Genomic DNA, 26,393 nt, shown 5'->3' with positions numbered 1-26,393 from the left:
ACCTGCAGTTTTCAAAGGAAGCCTAAGACTGAATGTTACAATGGAGGTGAGTGCAAGCAAATCGTACTAATTTACCAAATGCCAAATGTTAGGGTTAGGGTTAAAAAAAAAACAGTGACCAGGTGTTGGTGGAAAACCTGAAACCAAAAGTTGAGGACTGTGTGTGCTAATATGTATTCTGCTAATATTTTTGCTTGTTGTTGCGTTGTCTGTCTTATGCCCTGGTTTTATGCTGTTGACTTAAATAGCTGTAATACATACAAGCCCAACACAAACAAACTGCCATGTTGCCAGATGTGTATCTGGTTTGAGGGCAGTGGTGCTGCTGTGATATTGTATTGTGAACCCTGTCTGTAGTTAGGGTGTGTGATTGGTGTCGGAGTGGTCTGATGTTGTTAGTGGGACTGTGGCAGTGGATCAGTCTGTGTGAATGGGACACAACAGCTGTGGACACAGAGCGCATGTGTGAAAATGTGTATTGAGGCAGCTGTCTATAAGTTTGTATGCCAGTGTGCTCCTTGTGTGTAATGCATGCCCTATAAAATAGAGAGATGTTTTACTTCAGTGCAGAGTATCCTCTGTGAATATTTGGAGCTGATGTTTCTGGTCAACACTGTATTTTCATTAATAAAAGAGTACTATAGAGTTGTATTGATCTTTTCTAATGATTCTCATTCAGAGCCACTGACTTGCTGTAGGTACAGTAGTTGGGACCATTCAGATTTTTTTCCATAAGATTCATTTATGCTGCAGCTGGTAACTAACTGCTGACTTTGTAAAACTGAACAACAGTGGCTTTTGTATATGGCTCTTTTTTCTTTTTTCAGTTTATTGATATTGTTTGGACATGATCAGGTCCTTAAGGAGGACACTGGACACCAGCTACTACTGCTCATTACACTGCAAAACACATTTAAGCAATGAGCAGAAATTGGTAACACAAAATGACACGTTAGAATTTGCTATAGATGTAAGGAAACTGTGTCACCTTCCACCTTTACCTGTTTAACAATGCACCTCACCTGTGCCTCACTGTGTGCTGCTTCCACTGCTGCTTACTGTGTAGCTTGTGAGTTTGTCTGCACGGTGGTAAGGGTGTGTGTGTGTGTGTGTGTGTGTGTGTGGTATGGGTGGAGGGGGTAATGAAGAGGCATTGTGTCTCTTCATAATGACATTATGGCTCTGACAGAAGCTGGAGAAGATGCCCGAGGTCTCAGAGCGGAACTCTTCAGCTTGGCACAAGTGTGTGTGTTTGTGTATGCGTGTCCATCCCTGGGCTATAGGAGTCCTCCTGGGCTTTGTGAACGAAAGTCAAACCATCAAAGACAAAAACAAAACCTGACCACCAGCAATATGAAGCAGAGGGCAGGCCATTTGGCTGCAGCCTGATCGCTGGTGCCTATGTGGGAAAAGACCGCAGAAAGGGAGAAAGAGAGGGAGGTCCAGGAAGTTACAGGAAGGGTTCAGGGGTCAATTCAGCCTGTAGGCCTGGGTGAAGCTTACAGGGCTCTGAAAGAGAGGTCTGTATTGCATCATGGGAGTCCTTGGCATGTCCTCCTAATCTTGCCTCTGACTAGATGGATACGTCCCTGTGGCTCTTTTGCCACACAAAGACTCCATGCAAGTTAAAGTCAGCCAGATTTCATAGTGTCAACCTACTGTTGTGAGTTATGTTACTACTGTAGCTGGTTAAAATCGAGCTAATTTTAACTAGCTTATGTACACGGAGGGCACCATGGTGGTGCAGTGGTTATCACTATATGGGATCGACCGGGGCCTTTCGGTGTGGAGTTTGGATATTCTCCCTGTGTCTGTGTGGGTTTTCTCTGGGCACTCCAGGTTCCTTTCACACTCCGAAGATTAGGTGCAGATTCAGTTGATTGGTGACTCTAAATCGCCCATAAGTGTGAATGTGAGGGTGAATGGTTGTCTCTGTGTCAGTCCTGTGATGGACTGGCAATTTGTCCAGGGTGTAACTCACCACTCACACTATATCTGTGCAAGATGTAGAATAAGTGATATAGCTGATGGGCGGATATAAATTTTAGGGTGTGAGATGATTAGTTCTCCTACACTGATCACTCATTTCTCAGCTGTTTCTATAGCCTTTGGTGTTTGCGAAAAATTTATGATTACGTTTATTAAATATTTTACCTAATTTTTAATGTAACTATACAGCGGGTAAAATAAGTACCTGCTGTATGTAAGTACCAAGTCCAAGTTAGTCTAAGTCTTGGTTTTAGTAACCAAGTGTCATTTCACATTATTACACGTAACTGAATTTATGGACATCTATGGTTTGATTTCTTTGCATGTGTGTGGATTGCATGGGTTGTTACCAACATCTGGTGAAAATTTCATGTCAGTAGCACCTTTTAGAAATATATTTACTGAGAAAAATGGTGGCGTGTTCAATACTTATTTTATCTGCTGTAAGTAGGTATGGAACTATAGTACAACTATAGCTGATAATAGTGAAGTAAAAATGAGAATTGTTATAAAATTTGAAGCGTTAGTGGAAGAAATCCACATAAAATGTGCTTGGAGGGATCCTGCAGCTGTTATGAGCACAGGGAAGGCACATCTCACATCTACACTGAGTAAGATTGACAGGTTTCTTCTCTGAGCTGAAGTGAACCTCTTGCCCTGAGTGAGTCTGTAATGAGAGACGGGTCTTGCGACGAGCACTAATCAGCCCAGACTCTTGAACCTGTGGCATTGAGGCCGACATGGGGGAACACACCCCGACACCACTAACAACTGCTCTGACCTGTGTGTATGCGTGTGTCTAGATGCACGTGGCGTTTCAGGTAATAGAGGTGTAGAAGGAATGAACACATGTTCAGTCTAGTGGACCTATAGTGTGAATTTCTCTCAATATCAATATGTCAGGTTTTTAAAGGCATTATAAGGAAGAAATAGGTCCCTGCAAAATTACTAGGGTCAGCTCAAATTCAGGGCAGCACAGAGGTGTAGTGGTTGGCACTGCTGCCTCACAGAAAGAAGGTTCCAGGCTCGAATCCTGTTTGACACTGGGGACTTTCTGTTTGGAGTTTACATGTTCTCGCTGTGTGCGTGTATTTTCTGGGTACTCCAGTTTCCTCACACAGTCCAAAGTGCAAGTGTTTGTATGTGTCAGCTCTGTCAGACTGGCGATCTGTCCAGGGTGTAGCCCCAGCTTCATATTTATTATGCAACCGTGAGAGGGGTATCAATCTTCTCATCTAATTCTCAACAATACAAATACGAATTCGTGTGGAACTGTTCCTTTAATTGAGCCACTTTTTTTCAGAAATACACCTCCCTTGAGAAATCAGTTGTTTCTGTGCATGGCCATGCCTCACCATGGAAAAAAAATCTCATCAAATACATGTCCTCAGTGCAGATGGAGTGTACCTGTATGCACCCTGCTGCTTAATGGAAAATACAGAAGAGATGTAACTCTCACATAGTGGGAATATTGTATATACATGCTGCTGAGTAGCTACATAAGCAGAGCAGGGTAGAAAAGCTTTAACTGTATGAATGAGTACTGGGTATTTACAATGATGTATATTTGTGTGTGTTTGCATGTCTGCGTGCTGTGGTTGCATTTACACTCAGCAGATGTTTTCTTGTGTTTTTTTTTTTAGGAGTATCATCAGTCCAGCTGACAACAGACAGGCTGTAGACTCAGAACAAAAAAACACACTGTACCAAGAAAACATCACTTCTGTTCCTGTTCTCTTCCAGGTATGTTTATTGTTTTCCAGAGTGCACTGACAGACCAGTACAGACGTACAGCACAGACAAGAATGAGCAAAAATTTAAAAAAAACAAAAAACCCAAATTCAAATCTCACTGTGATGATGTCTAATTAAAAAGTATTTGTTAGTCAACATGTTTTATACCGCAGTGCGGTGGAATAAAACAGTGCAGCACCTACAGTTGCGTGATTATCTGAGTATTATTAAAGAAACGTGTTAAAATACAGAGTAGTATTTCACCAAATTGTGAGCTGATTATAGAAGAGGTGTTACAATGGGTGTAATTACCCTATTTATCGTTGAGTCATTATGGATTATATAAAATAAGTATTAGTGTAACATCTCTGTGGCAAGATAGCAGATGTGTATAAAAGAATCAAAAAAAAAAAACCCCCAAAAAACATCTGATTGATGAGGCAGTAAGTGATTGACAAGTTGGCTTTGACACCAGGTGCACCCTTCACCGAGGACACCCTTTAAAAAGGTATTTTTACAAGACATTTATTGTTCAGTATATTTTTCATAGTATTAAATATTACATAAATGAAATGCTTCCATGCACAAAATGCAGTACAATAGAGAGTGTCATCTTATGTTCATAAAAACAATCTGTAAAAGGGCTGGTTTCAAATCTGTGGTTCAAATCTCATACTTCATAATTCTTTTTTTCCTTGAATGAGCAACTCTCACTGTCCAGACAGGAAGAATGCTTTCACTGGCACAATATCAGGCTATAATATATTAAATAATTCCGTTGTAATATAACTAAATTCATCACTCAAACACAAAACCCAGCTGCTAATATTTTGTTCGTTCACCTTGCATAGTGTCCATCTCGGTTACTCTACGTGGGCTGGGTGGAATCAAAGGGAGGAGCAAAAAAGGTTTGATGTGGCAGAAATTGAGACATCATTTTGGTATCTACATCAGAGCAACAACACAATCCCAGCATCAAATAGAAAGCTGAAAATGCCTCTAATCTCAATGGGCTCCATTAGGAATGACTTTAGTGTTACAGGTGTCAGCAAACAGTGTATTGCACGTGGGTCTTGAGGAAAGGTGACTTAGGTTTGCATCAGTTTGAATGATTATAACATACAGTACTAAATTAATGCAGGAAAAACAAAATGTCATCTCTTACTCAGTTATGTCATTTTGGGTTACAGCTACTGTATGAGGAGTGTCAAAGCAACAATACTGTAGAGGAGCTTCACTAAGTACGAGCACTTACTGTATAAATTATTGCACCAGACATGTTAAGTGTTCCCTGCACTAATGTTACACAGTAAACCCTCTACGCTATAAATGATCAATGTACTGTACAAGAAATTTAACACTGCTGCTTGGCAAACTGTAAATCTGACAAGTACATAGTGAGTGAGTGACCATATGCAAAATGGAAGATGTTTGCAGAAATGCAGAATCTGGATTTACTGTATTTGTGTCCTGCCTGAAAGGAGTTCATTCTTCAAGGCCAGTTTCCCAGCATGCAGTTGTGGTTTTCGTAGTTGCACAATGAACAGCATCTATTTGTGCCAGTCCACTTTTGCAAAGAAAGGGTGGGATTTGATATCATCCACACCTCCCACTCCTGCCCCCAGTCTCTCCATTGGGTTGTACTGGAGCAACTACACAGGAGAACAAGACAGAATATTTATTGGACAGTTGGACAGCAAATGTTACTATTTACAATGACAGAGCAGCAAAACTATGGGAGAGGGCTAGGGTCACTATAACACATTTATTTATAGTTTAAAATGAGAACTTATAAATTTTTTATAGTGGCTACTGGCATCCACTGCCAACAAAAAGTGACATTCAATTATATGGAATTACTTTATGGCAAAAGACTGAATTTCACACAGTAAAAGACTCTCAGACTTTCACCTGCTCCAGCAGAGATCTGGCCTCCTCTGAAACAGATTCAGGGATGTTGAGAGCTGTGTGCCGACCGATTCCTGCTGGATGGCACCGGAGCAGAGACTGTAGAGGGAAGGAGGGGTGGAAAGAAGAGAGGCAGATAACCATCAGTTTCAAACAAAGAAAATCTGACATACTGAGAGCTGAGGGGACAGATATACTGACACCCGCAGAGCCTAGGTCAATGTGAGAGCGTGTAGACTGGACAAATAGGAGGAAACCAAAGAGCTAGAGCACCTGAAACAACACTGATGGCACTAACTACAACAAGGGCATTGTGTCACTACTGTTGCTCTTTCTTGGAACTGCTGTACATCAGACAAGTCATAAAAAAGGAAACACATGGAAAAACATATTGTTTGTGGTTAGTTTGGTCTTCATTTACACAGAACAAGTGCAGTGGAACCACAAACAGTTAAATCAGCAGTAAATGCAAATGCATTTATTTTTCAAGGTAAAACCTGACCAGGTCAAACTGCCAATTCAGTTAACAAGAAATTGTTACACAGGGGAAAATAAAGTAAACCTAGTCCAAGAAGTGAGTAATTGGGAGCATGAGACCTGCAGGGGGAATATACTTGTATTGTTAAATTAATTGACAATAATTAACTATAATCACAGTATGTGGCTACAGTGCATCCTTTAGTGTGCCTGCACCTACAAATTGAAAATTCTAGAGCAAAACATGTGCAGCAAGAAAAAAAAAAAGTGAACTGTTTGTGTTGGGGGACCCTGTGTGTGTGTTCCATTAGTTAGGTCGGTTGCCTCTCTCTCTATTTCTCCCGATACGTGCTGCAGGAGTTCTGGCTGTGTTCCTAGCCGCAGTCAAGACTGCTCCAGGCAAGATCTTATCCTGCAAGGATCAAGAGACACTGTGTGCCTGTGTGTGTATCCTTGCCAGGGCCGTACCCAGACATAATCATCAAAGGAGACATCTGTGTGACTGAGTTTTTTTTTTCTTCTTTTTTTTTTTGCAGGTAAGTGGGTGTGTATTGTTCAACATAATAATACTAACATAACACCCCAAATAATGTTTGGGCCATTGAAGGGAACCACTGATGGCTGATAAGAAAATATGCCCAGTGGCAATCAGTTAGAATTTATTCAAATTTAATTGACAATGAAAGATTGAAGGGATGCTCTGCACCTGCACTGGGATGTCTGTGTGTGTGCTAATCTGGGTGTATATGTCTTTTAAGAGAGCAGCAAATTATAATTAGCATGTGCATGCAATTTTGTACTGTACATTTACAGCCGCTGACTGTGTATTTGTTGCCTTGCAAACAAAAGGTGAAGGTGTAGGTGAAGGATGCTCTCCATCTCCCAAGACTGTCTTAAAAGAAGGTCCCCCAGCCTGATCCTGGACCAACGAAGCTGCAGCAATTTGAGAGCTGCCCCAGTCTTCACCTTCCATGCCAATCCGAGGTCGGTGAGCTGCGAGCCCAGCACTGCTCCAGGAGCCAGAAAAAAAAGGCCCACGGAGAGGTGACCCCCCTGGCCCAGCAGATGGAGCTCAGGCTGGGGGAGAAAGTCACACCGACACCCCTGGCACTCCCTGAGAACCAGGGTAAGAGACAGGAGCCAAGACGCACCTCACACACCCGAACAACAAACAAACACCATCTCAAACACATACAGACAGCGCACACAGAATCACACACAACCTGGCATGACCATAAAGAGTGTGAGAGAGTTGAAAGCCAAGACACCTACAGACATCCCAGAACACCTAAGCAACAAAGATAACATTTTTTGTACTTTTTTACTCACCATGCCAGTCAGGAGCTCAAACAGGATGGCACCCAAACTCCACCAATCACATGCTGCCGTCTCCTCACTGATACCTCCCACCTCTGAATTAAGACGGGGGGGGGGAAAGAGGAAGATACAGGATTAATCACCAGACTAGGAGCAGAGGAATAACCTGTGCATGGCCAAGAATGATTAACTAGTGACAGATTTAAATTGAGATAATAATTACGTATGTATAACTAAAACAAGCTATTTTAGATATCTTGCTTTTACAGCAGATGACATCTTGGGTTACTTAGTATTTCACTGAACTGATACGATCAATTCGAAACGAGCACAAAAACGTGGACACAGTCACACACTCGCACACAAACAAGTGTGTGTCTCATAAAAGGGTGATTTGCATAATAAAAAAGCAGTTAAATTGAGGAAACCGTCTGTGCTGCAACTTCACACCATCTGCATGACCTGACCTCAAACACACACGGATACAACACACACACACACACACACACACACACACACACTGAGAAAGGTAAAAGCAGGAACGAATGAGAACAAATAGAGCAACATGTTTTCTTCACACTTTAGTTCATGGAAATGATAGAGCTACATTCACTGATTATTTTCATTATCGATTTATCTGCCAATTATTTGTGAGCTAATGTTTTGTCTGTAAAATGCCAAGAAATAGTGACAATTTACTGAAGTCCAAGTCATTTTATCAAATACTTGTGCTATTCAAGAGTCAGCAGGAGAGGTTCAGATTAAGACATTTAGGAAGCTGTAGCCATTAAATATAATTAATATAATTATTTTGCTGGAACATGACAAATAATGAATCAATTGTCAAAATTAAATTTTCTGTCGACTAGCTGCTAACAGCTTAGCTTATTCTATGAGATTTGTATGCATAACAAGTCCAACAAAAAGCTCACTGCTGCGACTCACAAACCAAGAGTGATACTCATTTGCTAAAGTCAAAAGTGTGTGTGTGTCAAGAAGTCTGTGCGTGTGTGTGCTAGCTCCACTGGGTACCAGATGGCCCCTTGTGCTGCTCAGCTTCCCTCTGCTCTGCTCTCTCCAAAGGGAGGGGTCCCAGTCACCCAGAGGGCCAGACCCGAGGTCACGACTGTGTGAGGCCAGAGATCGGGCTCCTCAGCTGGGGGAGCACAAGAGACAAAGACCCCTCATCTCCTGGAGGCTGCCGGTAACTCTAGGGGCCTGTGTGGCTCTCTTACAGCCAAGGTTAGAGAGGGCTGCGATACGACTTGCATGTTTCGTATACACAGATACACACACGCATACAGCCAACTGAGCAACCAGTCTCCAGGGCTCCCCAGGACTACTGTTTTGACAGCCAAGGAGAGAAGATCGTCATTGAACGGACTAGTGATACCTGCGTAGTTACGAGCTGGAGGGGAGATACTGGACTCACACATACACACATCTCAGAGCAAGGTCGATGTCATCACAATGGATTAATGTCTAAGGAGCTGCAGGGAGAGTACAGTGGAGCTGGCTACACTTACCACTCTGTCAGAGCGAGGCAGGGAGGAAGGGAGATAGAGAGAAAGAGGATGGGGACGGAGAATTAGCTGCATCCACAGGCCATGGGTCATTTTCAGCCCACTGTTGTGTCAAGGTGCATGATTTGTAAATCTTCAACTCTGACTCTACCTTCACAAACATATTTTATTTCTTTCAAAGTTATGAGAAGTCTAAGAAAACACAGGGATACTGAGGAGTTCGGACACACCAGTACAACAATACAGTGTGTTCACCTCGTGGCCTTCTCTTCCCTTTCCCCTTAACACTGCAGTTCCCTCCTGCTTTGTATCTTAATCACACTCCATCTCCTCCCTCCAGGGGCCCATAAGGAACTTTCTCTCTTCTCCTCTTAGACTGACTTCCCTAAAAACTTAACCGACAGCCATTGTTGAAAGAGGAAGTAAAGTGGACGCAGGTAGGAACTAAGGAGGGACCTTTGTATGATGTTTCAAGACTGTGAGTGTGTGTCTTGTGTGAGCTGGGGAGGCTCTGTTGAAATGGTGCCAACTATTCATACAACCAATTGAATTCTACACTCAGCAGACTATTACTTACACCAAGCTAAAATTAATGCAGTGTAATACAACAGTCCTGCTATAAATCCTCCTTCACGAAGGTGATAATGTGTAGTTTGTGCTGCTGTTGGACTGTACTGCCATTATACAGAAAGCTGTTTTTTAGCTAACATCCTACAGATACAAAACACAGTGAGCAAAACAAATCTGCATAACACAACACAATTCAACAACAAACTAAATCTTCCAAAATCATTAGTTTATTGGTACCCTAATAAAACGACACGTGTGTGTCTATACTACCCTAAGACAAAGCTCATCTTCACTGTAAAGACAGCAAGAATATTTAAATAGTAAAGCAGAAGTACGTTAAGGGCACAGTTTCTTCTTTGAAAAGCTTTTCAAAACAAAGAGATGACAGCTCAGCGTCAAAAGGGGAAGTAAATTTTATCTTCCATTAGATCATGGGATGGCCAAGCAGGTAAAAGAAAACGAAACAGAGAAAACAAACAGTCCTCAGTAACAGGCTTTTTTTTTTTTAACCTCAGAGGGGAAGAATGCTGAATTTCCCTTTTCTTAGACACTGAAGACAATCGGTTTTGGCCTTGCTTCCTTCTCAACTGAACAATAAACAATTCCCATTTCTGCTCACACTGTCACTCAACAGCTTGTTTTTTTTTTTAAGAGAACAAAACATTAGCCATCTGATGTTTATCAGTAATGACGAAATGGTGAGAAAGTAAATAAGCAGAACTGCAGAACAAACAGATTAATACCCTTTCATTGTATTTTCCGAGTCCACTCCCGTGTTTTTTGGGTGTGAATGTGTGCGTTTTAACAACATGTTTCCCTCCTTACACAGAGACACACACACACACAGTCACAGCAGGCACCCTGCTAGCTTTCTGGCAAACATTCATAAATCTGTCATCAGGAATGAAGCCATCGCTAGAGCTGACCCTGTCTGGATAAACAGCAACACATAACAAGGGCAGGAGAGACACGCTCACTAACCTCTGCTTTTGTATGTGTGTGTGCATTCACAAGCACATATATCCACAGATAAATGCATGTACCCCAATGTAGGGGTCTGGAGGTATGGATTAAATACAAGCAAAGTAAAGGATATCTGTTATTTACTGTAATGTGAGTATATCAAACAACAACTAAAAGGCAGACCAAATCAGAGACAAGGGAGAAAGAAAAAGTTGCCAGTGTTAAGACAATCTGTAGTTGTGGTGCTCTTCTTTTTGTTCAGCAACAGCATAACACACCCCCTTTTGGCTGCTAATATGTATTACATCCACTGATCCACCTGGGATCAGCAGTCTTTTAACTAACACAACCTTTCACTGAGGTCAGTTCAGTTCCAGCTCAGGTTACCTTTTTCATTCCCAACATTACACTTCTCTTTCTAGTTGCTCTCCTATCCTCTCCTTTTAAATTTTTCAAATATTTTAGCAAATTAATCAATGTACTGAAAGACTGTGATGAGTTAAATATCTTAGTCTGTTATCAAGTGAAAAAACAGTTCAAAAAAGTATATCAAAATCTTTAAAAAAGTAAATGCCTATGGGCAAACAAAATAAGAAATACAAAAAGGCAGCTTTTGAACTGGCCTTAAAAATAATCAATATATTATCTGATAACAAAAACAAACTGAAAACACCAACTAAAAGTCATGCCAAGTTGTGTATTATGCCAAAATCCAACTTCTTTAATTGTTTAAAATAGTATTCATATTCCAGGCTACCTGCCAACCCTACATTTTCACCTGAGTAAACACGGTGGAACATGATCACATTAAATACTGACTTAAGTGGCAAACATGTCTCAGCCTAGCACTTGGATTTTAAGCTACATTATGCATACAGCTCCATGAGCTGAGCTTTACTCCTGCTCCTCACTTGTGGAACAAACTTCCTGAACACCTGAGGTGTTTACTTTATTTGACTTAAATTTATTTTATGTTAAATGTCTTTGTTTTTAGATGCTCTTTTTCATGCTGTTAATGTAATTACATGCTTTGTAAAGCACTTTGAATTGCGTAGTGTATGAATGGTGCTATACAAATAAATTTGCCTTGCCTTGTGTCTTTAGGTCATCTACTGCTTTCTGCTGGAACAGATGCCTCTATGTGCTTTTATTTCCATTAGCAGGCTTTTGAACAAGCTGTTGCTAAGGGAATAAAAATGCACACTTTGGATATTAGATAGAGCATTTGTTGCTTTCAGATTTATTACAACAGTGTCATACTGTACTTTCTAGACACAAGGAGGATTTAAATCTGAAGTGACCTTCCTGGATTGAGAGAGAGGAGAGAACAGCTTAATGCAAACAGCGTGAATGAGTGAGTAAGTGAGAGGGTCATTGTGTATGTCTCCGAGTGCATCCAGTGTTTGCCCCAAACTGTCACCCATCCTGCATCTTTGAGAAAGATGTAATTAAAAACATTACACATCTGTCCACCAGTCAGCCCAAGCGTGAAGCCATATGCTTAAAACTCCAGCATACTAGGAAAGTTATCCACCCATAGGTATCAGATGCATCTGCATACATGCAGACACACACAGACACGCAGAAGTGCAAAGTAGGTACATGGTGCTGTAGCCATGCAGCTTCTAAACAGCATGCCAGAGCTGCCACAAGCCTGCTGGGGAAAACAGTCGCCACACCACTGGCTCACTGTTGCGCAACAGCACACTCTACAGGACAGCAAGAGAACTGCAAGACAATCCAGCCTCTAAAACTTTTACCACCTGAGCAACAGATCCTCCAGGTATTGACCAATCTGAGTGTTAATTCAAATGCAAGATAACACTGCTAAGATATATGTACTGGATGTTTTATTTAAATATAGTGCCACAAACCCCAAAAAGCAGAAAGCTAAAGCACATTTTAAAAGACTTAAATTAAAAAAAAAAGAATCAGTAACCTTCAATGTGCTTCTAGTCTGTGTACACTTGGGTTATTTATTCATTTCTGGCTATTAACGAGGGCTTTGTGACCATGAGAAAGTGGCCTACTTCTGCATGGTCCTTCATACCTGTATAGAATTAACCCCACACAGTGCCACACATCTAAAAATTAGGTTCCTAATTAATAATTATTGAATGAGTAAATAAGAAAAAAGAAAGATATCAAGTGTGAATGTATGTCTTACCTGGTGCGCAGTACATATTAGCAATGGCCTCTTTGTCACAGCTCTCCTCCACCTCACTCCAGCTGCAAAAGTAGGTAATCTGAACATGACCTAAAGGGGGAAGAAAAGATAGAAAGTATTAAGCTTAAAGTTGGGATTCAAAACATTCACCTAAGGCTCTGCTTCTTGTCAACCCCATACAGCGAAGTGTCACTCTGACTCTCTACTTTTCAAACTGTTTACTCACCTTTAGAGCACTTCCTTCCACTGTTCCTTTCTGCCTCTTTACATCTCTCTGCAAGCTTTTCAAGCACACAACCATGATTACTCCTGTTTAGCAGCTACCCGTTAACGCTATCATTAGAACTAATGGTGTCATTAGGTAGCCGTGGCCATTAGCCTGGGCTAGCCAGACTGATGCACCACACTACGCCGTTGATGGGCCCTTTAGAACAATAATTACCACCAGGGAGACGAAAACAGCCACTCAGCTAATTAGACGCTTGTTGATAACGAGGCGGAGAGAGATGATTGTAGGACGACAAAAGAAGTTGTTGAGGGGGAATCTGTGACCTCCTGGTAAAACACTTTCCCTTTCTGGAAAAGCCTTCATTTTGGTAAATAGATTAGATTATGGTTGACTGCCAGAAACAGTTCCTGAGTTTAAGGTGTAAATAGTATTAGTTCAAAGAAAAGAATAATCAAGAGTCCTGTCATACCATCTTAAACAGATGTTTGTTTATATATACACCTGCATTTGTTTTATTTTTATTAATACATATCAAGAGTATTTATTTCAACTTTCCTGGTTTTTTGATTTTGTGTTTTTATCTTCTGGATTATTTTTCAAGCAAAAATGAACAGCAGTGATTACTGAAAATAAAAAAATAAAGATGACATGTCTCCATCATAAAGAAACCAGGTGTCTGCTTTCTCACGCACAGCTGTATCATGTGCTAAACTAATCTCCACCTTTGTCTGTAACTAAACTGTTTAGCTGCTCTTCCATATGAGCTGGTAGAAATTTGTGTGGTCCACAAATGTTTTGTGGACACATTTCATAAATTATTCTGTCATCTATGCGTGTAATAGAAGAAGAAGAAACAAAAAAACACCCTATGAAAACAAAACATACAGTTTAATCCTACAAAAGCTTTGAGAGGAATGCTAAGATTGTGAAATCTGAGCTTAATGTAATATTTTTACATAAAAAATGATTTATTAATGAATGATTTTTTCTTTTGTGCTGAAATACTGTACTGTAATAGTGGATATCATACCTTGGTGGTCAAGCAGGATGTTGTTGGGGTTTAGGTCTCGACAGATGATGCCCTCTTGGTGCAGGGAATCCAGGGCTGTCACCATCTCTACAGCCCAGCATTGAACAAACTCCTCAGGGATACGTGCTTGGGATGCAGCCAACACCAAATCATCCAGTTCTGCAAACAGCCGTGTTACTTCTTTATCAAATTCACTGCCACTGATATTACTAACAACTCCTCCTGATTCACCATCAAGATGCAGTAACCTATCAACCACCTCACAGGGCTCAGCCCCATTTGTCGCTGGGATAGATGCTGAGCTGTTCCCACTGGACTCTGGAACCAGCTCTGTGTTTATTACTGTACTCTCCTGTAGTTTCTCACTATGGGGGTCAGTATCTGGAATACCAGGAACAGGGAGGTCATTATTTTGGCATTCAGGCTCAACAACCACTTTGTCGGAGGCCTCTTGTCTGAAGGCTAGGCTGTAATCACCCCACAGCGAGTTGAAGGGAGAGGAAGACGTGAAACTAGTATCACAGGTTGCAGAAGCTGTACAGGAAGATGAAAGCTCCTGCTCCAGTGGCTCCCCCTCCCCTCTCTCAGGTTGGCTGTGAAGCTGTAAAACATCAGGTTGGATGAAATTCTGAGGAGATGTTGGGACCTCCAGGCCTAGACACACTCTCAAAGTCTGTGATTCCTCCTGTAAGGAGTCTGCAGTCCCACTGGTTACAGGTAGGTTGACTAAAAGGTCTGGTGGGTGACCCTCATCCTCCACGACTGCGTCTTTAAACGAGATGACTGGCACTGATTCGTTGGAGCCTTTATCACTACAGTCTAATCCCCAAACCTCTGAGCTATGACCCTTGACCTCCTGAGCCAGCTCTGGATGATCCTCTGAGACATCTGAGCCCAGGTCAGATGTTGAAAAGACAGGAACCTGCTTATGAAGGGGGTGCTGCTCTCCTAAGTCAAGGCAGGCCACCTCGCTCGCACTGTCTTTGCTGTCAATACGGAAGAATTCCAATGGTGTATGCTTGGAGTGATCCAGAGATAGGGGCACGGCAGGGGAAGGTAAAGGACTAAAAACCTCGCTGTGGTCCTGTCCCTCGCCACAGTATTGCTCATTGTCGTGGTTGTGGCCACTTTTGTCAGATGATTCAGTGAAGAAGCCAAGTTCCTGAGAGCTGATAGGTGATGAGAGGCTGTCGTTGCTCAGCAGTGAGCGGCTACGTGAAGAAGCAGTGGTCATCGCCATTGGCACTTCCAATGACAACATTTCCTGTTCGCTCCTACCTTCTTCTTCCTCTAGTGCATCTGGTTCCACTTTGTCTTGTTCATATTCATTGCAAAGTGTCAAATAACTGTTAGTGCACTCTTCTTCAGAGGTGGCTCCAGAGTCTGACTGGGCCCCAAATTGTTTGACTAGCCTAGGAGGGAGAACATTTTTAAGAGGAGACGCGATGAGGTTTTCTCCCTCCTTCCGCAGACCTGAGACAGAATCAGAACCACCAACAGGCCCTGAACCAGAACTGACTGAACCTAAATCCAGATTTGGAACCGTATGTTGTGGAGAGTGTACAGCTGCTGTGTGGCTCTTCTGAATGAAAGGAATGTCAAAGCTCCCTTCTGGGCTTGAATTATGTAGATACTTTCCAATGTGTGACCACAGCTTCCCACCTGAAGAAAAAAAAAAAAAAAAAACAGGCCATTATAGTGAAAAGAGGGATGCATCTCATACAGAAGTCAGACGCCACAGTAGAGATTCTAAGAGCATGAATGATGAATTGGAAAAAACAGGCCATTATTCACCACTAAATCAAAAAATCCCATGAATGTTTTTAGAAAGTCAGTAACTTCATCTAGTTTCAAGTAGAGACACTTGCATCTGAATTTTGCTCCTGGCCTGTATGTACAAAAGTCATGACTGGTCAAACAAGCCTTATTTACACAGTAACCAAGTGTGCCAGTATTATTGATACAAGGAAACGAGATGATTTATTGATGTTTAAACACAGGTAAGTAATAGTTTTCTAAACCACTCTTTGCGTTGTTTGAATAATGTGGTTACATTCTACATCAGAAACAAGTCCAAGAATGAGCAGTGGATCCCTATTAAGACCCCTAAAATGTGGAGGATCATCTGTAGTTTTGCCCAGTTAGTCAAAAACAGTCAGAATCAAGGCAGACATCACACTGTATGAAAACATTACATGTAAAATATGCTGTAAAAGGAATGTGTAAAAAGCAATGCACAACTGAGACTTTAGTTCCTGACTTTGGTTGCTGAGGTTTCTGAGTTACTGGGACTATTTGGTGAAAAGGATCATTAGTTTCCACTTAGGAGTGGGTAACCAAGGTAAACAAAAACAACTGCAACTGAAACCAGTTTCTCTAAATAAGTCTGTGTGTTTCAGATTTTCAGTGTAATGTTAGTGTTTTGACTTCTTTCTGTCTTACACACACACAAACACACACACAGCTGTAGTGTGAGCAATTGGAAGCCAGCATCTGTTGTGTGTGATGAGAATGGATAGGGAGTTCATAGTGATGATAATGATAGCAGGGCAGCTCGATGGCTTAGAAAGTAAAACCATCCACATGTTGTTTTGTCCAATGTCACTCAGGTCGCTGCCTCCCTCCGTCTGCCTCATTCAACCCATCAGCTGCTAACAGCATACTATAGAGACATAAGGAGCAGCCCTGGAGTTTTTGAATCACAGAGCTGGGATATAACAGCAGTGAAACTATGCCTTTTCTGGCATTTCATTAGCTTTGTTAGATCATACTGAACAGCCCCATATGATATTCAATACTGTCCACTAATATTAGTGCAGGGTGGTTATGGAGTACACCAGATTGAATAGGTTACAGGGCATTAAAAAATATGGCTGCTTTTCATTGTACGCACTCACCCACACAGACACAATCTATACACACATCATAGAGTGAGTGGGATGTAAGGAGGCCCAGGTGTTGGCATAGCTAATGAAGCATGGCGCCACCTGGTATTCAGAATAATGACCTGTGACACATACTCATCTCTATCAAACATCTGTCTGGAACAAGGGCAGAGAGAGGGATGGGAGAAAGACGAAAAGGAAAAGATGGTTGCAAATAAGGAAGACAAAAGGGGTATGGTGAACCTGAAGAGCATGAAATGTTTGTGCCATACCTTCAGCGTACTGCAGCAGAAGGAAAACAGTGTCTTCAGATACAATGAACTTCCTCAGCTGCACCATGTGAGGCACAGAGCGGGGCATGATGGTCCTCTTTGACCGTGCACAGTCACTGCTTTTCCTCAGACCCTGCAATAAGAATGGAGAGCAGAGGGAAGGAGGTGAATAACAATAGCAAAAGTAAGCAAAAAAATGCATTAAAGGCAAGAGGAGAAAAGTTAAATTAACCCAAATAAGAATTCCATGGATGGGAAGAGGAGGATGAGTGAAGATGAAGGTGTTAAAAAAAAAAAAAAAAAAAATGAGGAGGGGATTGTGGCAAAGGAGAAACCTCCCATTAACGAAGTTCCAGCTATGCCCCATGGCAATCCAAAGTCACTGAATTCATCAAGCCACATACAGCGCATGACTTTAAAACAGCCACACAAATCTATCAGCACTACTGGTAAAGTTCACATTGGCTTAGAGTGTGTGTGTCGGCATGTGTGTGTGTGCACACGTGTGTGTAGTCATCTGTGCCTGTGCTGTGCGTTGGCATCTGGCACACGTCTCACACCTGAGAGCAGAGGAGCTGACAGGGACAGGCCCATTAGAATCAATTACACTGGTCACACACAGGGGCTTCTGGCACACTTCACACTTGCAGTCAGGTCGACAAGGATGCACACTCACATTCATGCACATGCGTGCACTCGTTCACTCACTCACTCACTCACTCACTCACTCACTCACACACACACACACACACACACACACACACACACACACACACACACACACACACACACACACAGTAACACACTCTCACTCTCACATACACACACACACTACACTTACTTTTAGGATGAACGTCTCTTGTGTTCTCTTGTCCATGACCAAAAGAACCTGTGATGGAAGAGTGCCATTAATTGCCATGTATGAAAGACACAGACAGACTAAGATGTAGTGGTTATGTCCACCAGAGCAGAGTTCTTCAGTGACTGGGTGAGAGCACACATGAGGGTCACTGTAAGATAAATGTAGGTCCCAAAATTATACTAGAAAAATGTGCATTAGCTTATGTGTCTCTGCAACATGCTGCACAGTAGGGCTGCACCAAATATTCGACTAAAAGGATTAATTCCATTACAAAAAAAATCACTGAGGCAAAGAATTTGCCTCAGTGATTTGTTTAATTATTTTAACTTGCATTATCGGACCTCCTACGCATAGGGATCATTGTTCCACACAGACAGTAATCATTGTCATAGAACGCATGACAGAATCAAAAGTTCGCACTAAGGCAGAGTGCGAAACCATCCATAAAAGGCAGAAAATGTCCAAAGTTTGGGATCATTTTAAACTTAAAAAAGATGACAACACGGTGAAATGTGTGTACTGTAAAGTAGAACTGGTGAACCACAACACTTCATCAATGCTTCAATATCTGAACAGAAAGCATCCGGTTTTGAACCAGACCAGGTCACCCAGCGGACCCGACACAAGGTAACGTCTTTTTAAGGTAACATGTCAGTTACACAATAGTATCAGTTTAAAAATGCAAAAGTCAATTTAATCTAATTACTCGAGTAATCGCTGAAATATTCGGTAGAATACTCGACTCCAAAAATGATCAATAGGTGCAGCCCTACTGCATACTAAGTGTGTGACGTAATAGTGATCCAACACATTTTTGTAAATATACCTGAATGAGTTAATTCATTGATCAATAAATTAGTAGGCTTTTTCTGTTTTGGTGCACAACTACTTCTTGAAAAATGTCATCACATAGTTCTGTAATGCTTCAAAACAGACATAATAATGGATAGTGGTGCCATCTGTACGTTGCTAAACTTCTCTTCCCTCTATGCTTAACCCCCCCCCCCAAAAAAAAGAAACAGGGGCTGATACGATCACACGTCTCTTTTCTATCCATCTCCTTTTCTGCTTGATATCTTTATTTCTTCCCACCATCATCCCTCCATTTCTCTGACATCTCTATAGCTCTTCTGCTCCTCTCACCATCTCAGGGGAGAGCCTGAGCATATGTGTGTGACCTGGTGTGTGCTTGTGCTTAGTGCAGTGCATGCCTATGTTTTGTGGGTGCGTTCTCTCCATGTGACCCTAGCTGGAACCAAACAGGTGCAGGCTAAATGGATATGAATGGAGCTGTGAGTAAACAGAGTGGCAGTGCTAGCCAGGGCACTAATATAATTAAGACACCAACATCAGGGAAGGGGGGAGCCAGAGAGGAGGGGGGGCAGTAGGGTGAGGAGCTCTCTCCATCTGTCCCCTCTGTCCCCATTAAAAGTGAAAGGAGGAAGGAGGAGAGGAAAGCCAGGCCACTTCTGGAAAGTTTAGTTTCTGCCTATGGTGTTTTTTTTGTTCACTGTGTGTCTGCTTTGTTTTGAACATATTGTGGATTTCACGTACACCTCTTTAAAGTAACACATGTTGGTATTGTGTCAACATTTTCCTTGGGGTTTTGTGTGTTTATGTGTGTGTGTGTGTGTGTGTAGGATGAGCATCATTGATTCAATGTTGTGTGCTGCTCTCTGAGCTGCTTGCCAAGTCATTTCATGGCTGAGTGGTGAAGTTGCTTCACCAGCAGCTGGTTGAAAGGACCAGCAACCTAAACTGACCTTGTGGTAGTCATAACTGACGCTAAACATACACACGCTCAGCCCTTACCATATCATCCAGTAAATCTATTACTTTTATTGCCTCAGATAAAAGAGACTGTCAAAGAAGAAAGGACACGGGGAGAAATTTAGAGATGGATAACATCCACAGTCTGGGTCAGACTATGATTCAATTATATAAGTGTCTATTGGACTTAAGGGTAATTATTCTATTAGAGGATTAAGGTTACATGGTTGCACATTAAGAATGTTCTTCTCTCGTAGTTATTTTCATAGCAAGGAGAATATTTTGACATTACATCAAATAAAGTAAAATGTTTATTATGATTTGCTCACTACGCTCACTCTCAAAAGAAAAAAACTATTCACATTAAGAAAAAAGAAAAAAAAAAAAAAATCACAAAATTTGTTTGCAACAAATTGGTAAACAAATCTGGTAGACTAACCTTATCTATGACACCCAACACCCTGTAAGCTCTCAGCTCCTCAGATGGACTCTGGTGGCCTCCTCTGCTGGTGGACGGGCAGCACTGTGCCCCCAAAGCCTCAAAAGAAAAAAAAATTTCACAGTGTTATTAAAATATGGCCACATTCATTGGGTATTGTGACCTATTTCAACATGTGACAAGAGACACACGTAATTAGTGATTATCACAAGCAGGCAATGTCTGATACAAACAAAGTTAATTATTTTTAAGGAGAGCACTAATGTGGGTGGTTCCATAAGATATAAATTATAACAGTTTGCACCATCGGTGTGCGTTTTTAAGAGATCTTACATTTTCAGCACAGACTTTGGTATACTTTAGTTTGAGGACCCTGGTGGATGCATACAAATAAACCATATTTGCATAATGACATTTCCCTCCTGCTCACCACTGTCTGTGGTGACCCTTGACCCATGCTGCTTCTCAGATGCTGACTGGATATCAGCTCTGCACGCATCAGATACTCTGCAGTCTTCTTCTTCACTGCCTCTCGCCGCGTGGGACTGGGCTCACCTGAAACAGGCATGACAGAGATTGACAATTTTTCTTTATGAAGCAGTTTTTATACTACAATGTTAGAAGTTTCAGTAATCACGTTTTTTCAAGCTAATAAACTGCAAGGAAATGTGAAGCTTTGGTTTTGGGCCTGTACATTGCTGTGTGAGGTCAGAGTCAGGTAAAGAACAGCAACCGATGTGCTGGTCAGTGTCTGGCACACCGACAGCCTTTAAGGCCACTCATCCAAGCATAAAGACACCTGTTATAAAGTCATAAGCTTATATGGTTACATCAATTTATGTTACTTTTCATTAGGAACGACAGGATGTTCGAGGACACTTTTCTGTTTCTAGTGATGACCTACCAGTGGGTGGTTAATGGGTTTACTAGACACAAGGAGTACCTCTCAGTAATTGGTTGTATAACGTCCTCTGTAGCTCTAGAGGGAGCATCATCATGTCTGGACCTGGACTTGTAGACTACTTGTAGACAAAGCCAGTACAGTATTATTGCATAAAGTTCAAAAGACGTAGGTGTTCACCAGGTACAGAGGCTATAACAAAAAGATGCCTTTAGTTTGCATGACAGGAACTGAAGTACCTACTATTACTGGAGGTTAATCCATACTGGGGCCTGAAAGACAGGAGAGTCGAGTTTCTGCTACAATGATTTTGAACGTCTTCTTCATTAACTGTCACTTGGATGGTCTGCCTGGAAATGCAACTCTAAAACTGTTGTACTACATTTTGAACTAAAACTTAAACTACTGTATTAGTATTTGTTTTGTAAGTAAAATAGTACACTGAAACAAATCCTGCTGCGCATTAGCTGGTACTTTTACAAACTCAAGCCCCAAACTCTAATCTACAGTGAAGAAAACCCATTGTAAGTTGTGCCAGTGCTGCAAGACCAGGAAAAGCATTTCATAATTCTGACTTGACTTTAATAAAATGTCTGTCCTTTCCTTCAACATGTATTCAATAGGAAAGAAAACTACAAACTATACTTGTAGGCGTGTTTTTGGTTCTCACTGGCATTTAAGTGGAAACCACTAACATCAGAAAAGTTACTCAGGTCTTCATCAAACTGACCTTGCACTCCTTGCAGCAACAAGTCCACACCACTGCGATAGTAGGAGAAAGCTGTCTGGTAGTCCTGCTCTTTCTCCTTCTGTACAGCTAAACAGATGAGGTCACTGGCTTTGTCTAGGTAGTCTGACTTTATGTCCTTTGGGTTGCTACCACTGGTTTTCTTCAGACCACTGGAGAAGAGTGGCACTCGGCCAGGCCAGCTGATCTCTGGGTTAGGGGCTGAGGAGGCAGGGACTGGGGAAGGCGATGGGGTACGGCGTTCATGCAGTGAGGGCAAGCGAGGGCTGCAGCTACTGCTAAAGTTGGTGGCTCCCCCCTGTGGCTGGTTTGGGGAGGTGCGGCCTGAGGCCATGCCATCATCCACATCAGCCAAAGAGTCTGTATCCACAGCAAGGGAGGTCAGGTCGCTCTCACTGGACGGGCCTGGGGAGGGAAGAATGTAAAAAACATACACATTTGAGTTGATCAAAAAAAAAAGTAATTTATTTGTGCACTAATGTAGGTCAGTGTCATTTCAATACATAAGGAGAGTTTACCTCCATATTCAGATGTGATAGTCAAATCTTCTGCACCACTGATGTCTCTCTGAACTGAAAAACATGTCCAAGCATCTCTGAGCACAGTTGAATTTACAGCCATGGGATTCATTCTGTGAAAGAGTTATGAGGTGTAACCCTACCATCAGAGCTGCAGTCTGATAAACTATCTGCCAGGAAGTCAGAAAAGGGCTCAGCTGGTCCAATGAGCTCAGAGCCGTCGTGGACCTCACCTCCCTAGAATAATATTAAAAACACTGCAGTCCAGAGTCTTTCTGTAGATTATGTGTTTCTCCATGTGTGTGTGCATGTATACTGGTACCTTGAAAAAATCTTGGATGTGCTGACTACTATACAAGGCAGGGATATTAGCGGAGAACTGCAGCAGATCCTCAGAGCACTGTCGTCTCTCTTCAATTACTGAGTCATCAAATCGGCCTACATATGCATATATAAAGACAAATGCTGAGTGATACTGCCTTAAAACAAGTGATCAGTCATATCAGTGTAACAGAGGTGTTTGCAAACTGGATAATAGCACTTAGCTGCCTCGAGGAGGCACAGCAATCACTACTAGTGTCAAAACAAATTATTGTCTTGTATTAGTCTGTCACAATTACAGTTTTTTGTAATTTGTGGGTCACTTTAGAGAATGTCTTAATACAACAACGCATTAAAAAACCAGACAAGTTTAGAGTATAGCTTTATCGGGGCAAATGTTTCACAAAGGTGAACAAAGGGGGCTATATTCCTACCGAAGACTTTGGCCTTGGCAAAGGGAGGAAACAGCTCGGACTGGCTACAAACATTTTTGTGCAGCTGCCAGAGATTCTGATGAAGCTTCCGGAAATCACTGTATCTCTTCCAAACAGTTATCTATGGCAAGAGACAATGGGGAGAAGAATAAAGACAGAAAGAGGTTGAGCTAAAGAGGTGTTTGGAAAGCAATACTTTTGAGCTTAAATATACATCACGTTTCAGAAGATGGATTATATCAAATTTATTTTTAGGTTTATTTAACACTGCATGAACAGCCAGAAACTACATTTAATTTTTTTTTTTTTAATCTTTTGCTCCTATGCGCACGTCCTTGGGGGAAGACATCCTTACTGGAATAAAGCAAAACACAATGGTCTAATGCTGGCATGCAGGTCAGGTTTCCTAAAATCTTGTCTGCCAGCTGGTGTGAGACAAAGTGGACTAAGAACCACTCCTAAACAGGAGCACCACTCAGTAAAGGAGATTTCTAAGTTTCCAAGCAAACCTCTCTCTCTCTCTCTCAGACACATGCAGTAATGAATACCATGCCTGTTGCATTAGCATTGGTTCCAGGGGAGAATGAATTCCTCAATGTGTGTCATATGTAGAGTGTGAATATTGTTAATGCATATTGATACAATGTGGAAAAACAAGGTACTTAAATTTTCTGTTTAACAAAATCAAAGACAAAGTAGTTAAAGAAAAGTTTCCTTGAAAATCATGATACGGATGCATAGTCCTTTTAAAGACTGAACAAGATTCATTAATATTTAAGGTGTAGACAATAAAAGCCTGAGCATCACTTTACTGACATACAATGTGTGCAAAACAGGAATCCAACAACCTATTGACTTTTAAATGAGTTATATTTCACAACTGAATCTCCTGTACAGAAAAACTAAGCTTTCTTTATAAAACCTTATGAGACTTTTACAAGATTATCTGTCACCTGCAGCTTGTATTCATTGAAATTTAATACATAAATATAGTAACACTGAGAATTTTAGTCAGAAGAAAAACGTCTCCTAAAATACTTCATAAAACTGCCATGTTTTAAGAAGATCAACTGTTTGCCAAAGTTTTGCACACTCACAGAGTGCCCATATAAGAATAATGACTTACTTCTTGCACATCCTCTGGATTCTTCCTGGAGATTATCTGTGCAGAAAAGGGACAGAAGAACGGAGGGATTCAGAAATGCCAAAAGTAAGACGTAGGAGTTGGTTTTGCTGTGAAGACTTGTGAGGCTGTCACAAGCATGAGCAGGAGCACAGCTGAGTGTGACAATGGCTGCATTATTGAAGCAAATGACTAAAGTCCTGAGTGTTAGAAGGAGACATCACCAACGATCATAACAAGTAGGGTGGCAGGCAGTCAGACACAAAGACACTTAGCCAGTCTTATTCCCAAGCTGTTAAACAGGACCTGTACCCAAGTAGCTGTAAAATCACAGTGATGACTGAAGGACTGGCAGTGCAGATGAATTTTCAGATATTCCTCTTTATTTATCAACAGAGGACATACGTCCCGGCATTATATCTCCGAGTTGCTGTACAGTCTATTATTACTAGGGACAAATTAATGACCGATTGTCTAAAAGTGTTGGTGAGGTTTATTTCCAGTGTAATTCATGAAGAGTGATACACAGACTCCAAGCCACTCAGCCATTAAAATAGCAACTGACTGTATGAGCCTGCTGTCCCGTTAATGTTGAGGTCGATTAGGTAGATTTTTTTTTGTTAATCTCTTTATTAAACGATGAACATATCTGGCTAGTTAGCTACTCAGACAGAGTTTAGCTAGCATCTATCTAAACCAATGTGGGTAAAAAAAACAAAACAATATATTTTAAAACATTACCAACTCTGAATGAGTCTGTCAGCTATAACTGATGCGTTAACAACGGCGGCTGCCACTGTAAGCTAGTAAGAAAAGGTTAAAGTAACATTGCTTGTGTTTGCATCATGTTAGCTTGGCTAGCAGAGCTAAGGCTAACCAGCTAGCTAACCTAGCACTAGCCTAGCTGTCAGTTTGACTGTCCTCGCTTCACTTACCCTGGCGGTGACTTTGTACACAGTGTAGCCTTTCTTGTGTTTTGTAGGGTCTGTGACAGTATAAAACCGAGCAAGTTCTGCTCTCTCCCGCTGCGATATCATTCTGAGAGTGACAACATTGCCAAAGCTACCAGCTAGCTAGCCGTACACATTCATTCCCTGACAGCATCATAGTGACAGGCAGGAGAATAAGTTAGAGCGCCCCCCAGCGGAAAGCCTGAGAAGCTGCCCGCATTAATGTCTGCTGCAGCCTCTTCGCTGCCTCCTCGGCTCCCAGGGGGATGTCAGGGCACTTGCCAGGTAGCAGGCCTGTGCTCTGTGGAGTAAATAACGCTGCATCCATGGTAATGCAAATCTCCTGACTCTGTTTTTCTATATGTTTCCCCCGTACAAGCATAAGAATCAATAGATGATAGATATTTCCTTATTTGTCATCACCATTAAAAAAAGCACAAAAATGGCATGCACAAAAATGGCATAACATATATATAAGTAGTCTTTTATTATAGTTTTTATTTTATTTAACATTTTAATAATCATTTTCAATGGGTAGAACTTTTCATACTTTAGGCTAGTAACATAATTTAAACTTTAAATGGGTCTAGAGACTAAACTTTTTTTTTTTTTTACTCTAGGTCAGTTTCTTAATACCTTTTATACTTTTGATTTGAGGCAGTTAAAGTTTTAATAATTTTGGGTAATTTTTCGACTTCTTCATTGTAGTTTGAACTCTAGCCTCTCCCCTTCAACTTTTGACACTTTTTTTTTGTCTGTCAGCTTTTCTTCTTTTGTCAGCTTTCAGAAATAATTATACATTAAAATGTTGTCTTCTTTCAGGAAATGTACTTATTTTAGTGACAGGATTTACTTTTGTGAGGTGGTTAAAATCACACTGCTCTCAGGGAGGAAGGATTAAAAAGATTCTTGTCCAAAATACAGATAAGGGCTGTTTCTAACACACCATTAATCCTTCATTTTATTGGATATCTTCACAAATTAGGTATCAGTCTCTTTGTTGAAGCCTCCTGGCACCCATAATGAAGGCATCTTTTAAATAGAACAGAGCTGATGTTTATCTCATTACAAACATCTGTGGTTTGTAAGTCAGAGGTCTAATGTTCAAAGTGTAATTTAACAGCACAAGAATGGATGTTTTTGTGTAATTTATTGAAATTCATATTCACACAGTAATCATCTAAAATGTGTTTGTCCTGTTCATTGATTTGTAACATGAATTTTTCACAATTTACAAATTTATACTGTTACACTACATTATGTA

The 26,393-nt window shown here is 41.2% G+C and overlaps 1 protein-coding gene across 3 annotated transcripts; it reads right to left on the bottom strand.

The window, feature by feature from the left end:
• Window positions 1-3,780: 3,780 nt before the first annotated feature.
• rps6kc1 (ribosomal protein S6 kinase polypeptide 1) lies at window positions 3,781-25,282 on the bottom strand. 3 transcript variants are annotated; one of them, XM_026318388.2, is made up of 16 exons: window positions 25,115-25,282; window positions 24,183-24,218; window positions 23,057-23,177; window positions 22,624-22,739; window positions 22,445-22,538; window positions 22,302-22,355; window positions 21,766-22,188; window positions 20,565-20,689; window positions 20,135-20,233; window positions 17,905-17,952; window positions 17,064-17,196; window positions 13,907-15,568; window positions 12,648-12,737; window positions 7,437-7,519; window positions 5,634-5,729; window positions 3,781-5,374 (listed from the first exon to the last, which is right to left on the bottom strand). In XM_026318388.2, the coding sequence occupies exons 1-16, from the start codon at window positions 25,214-25,216 to the stop codon at window positions 5,273-5,275; spliced, it is 3,384 nt and encodes a 1,127-aa protein (XP_026174173.1). In that variant the 5' UTR covers window positions 25,217-25,282; the 3' UTR covers window positions 3,781-5,272. The 3 variants fall into 3 exon arrangements, 2 of the variants coding, with proteins under 2 accessions (XP_026174173.1, XP_026174174.1); XR_003296328.1 differs by lacking the exons at window positions 3,781-5,374; window positions 5,634-5,729 and adding an exon at window positions 12,874-12,928 and having other exon boundaries at window positions 7,485-7,519; XM_026318389.1 differs by lacking the exons at window positions 3,781-5,374; window positions 5,634-5,729; window positions 7,437-7,519; window positions 12,648-12,737 and adding an exon at window positions 12,744-12,928.
• Window positions 25,283-26,393: the final 1,111 nt, after the last annotated feature.

The sequence above is a fragment of the Mastacembelus armatus genome, chromosome 24 (genome assembly GCF_900324485.2).
Source record: "Mastacembelus armatus chromosome 24, fMasArm1.2, whole genome shotgun sequence".
Lineage (NCBI taxonomy): Eukaryota > Metazoa > Chordata > Actinopteri > Synbranchiformes > Mastacembelidae > Mastacembelus > Mastacembelus armatus.
The sequence above is the reverse complement of the archived record's forward strand: the minus strand, read 5'-3'. Positions and strand labels throughout refer to the sequence as shown.

Excerpts from the sequence above, each read along its gene's own strand:
- rps6kc1 (XM_026318388.2), bottom strand. The coding sequence starts at position 25,216 with ATGATATCGCAGCGGGAGAGAGCAGAACTTGCTCGGTTTTATACTGTC. Across the intron at positions 22,189-22,301 it reads TATCACATCTGAATATGGAG|GCCCGTCCAGTGAGAGCGAC; the intron begins GTAAACTCTCCT and ends TTCCCTCCCCAG. Across the intron at positions 20,234-20,564 it reads AAGGGTCACCACAGACAGTG|GCTTTGGGGGCACAGTGCTG; the intron begins GTGAGCAGGAGG and ends TTTTCTTTTGAG.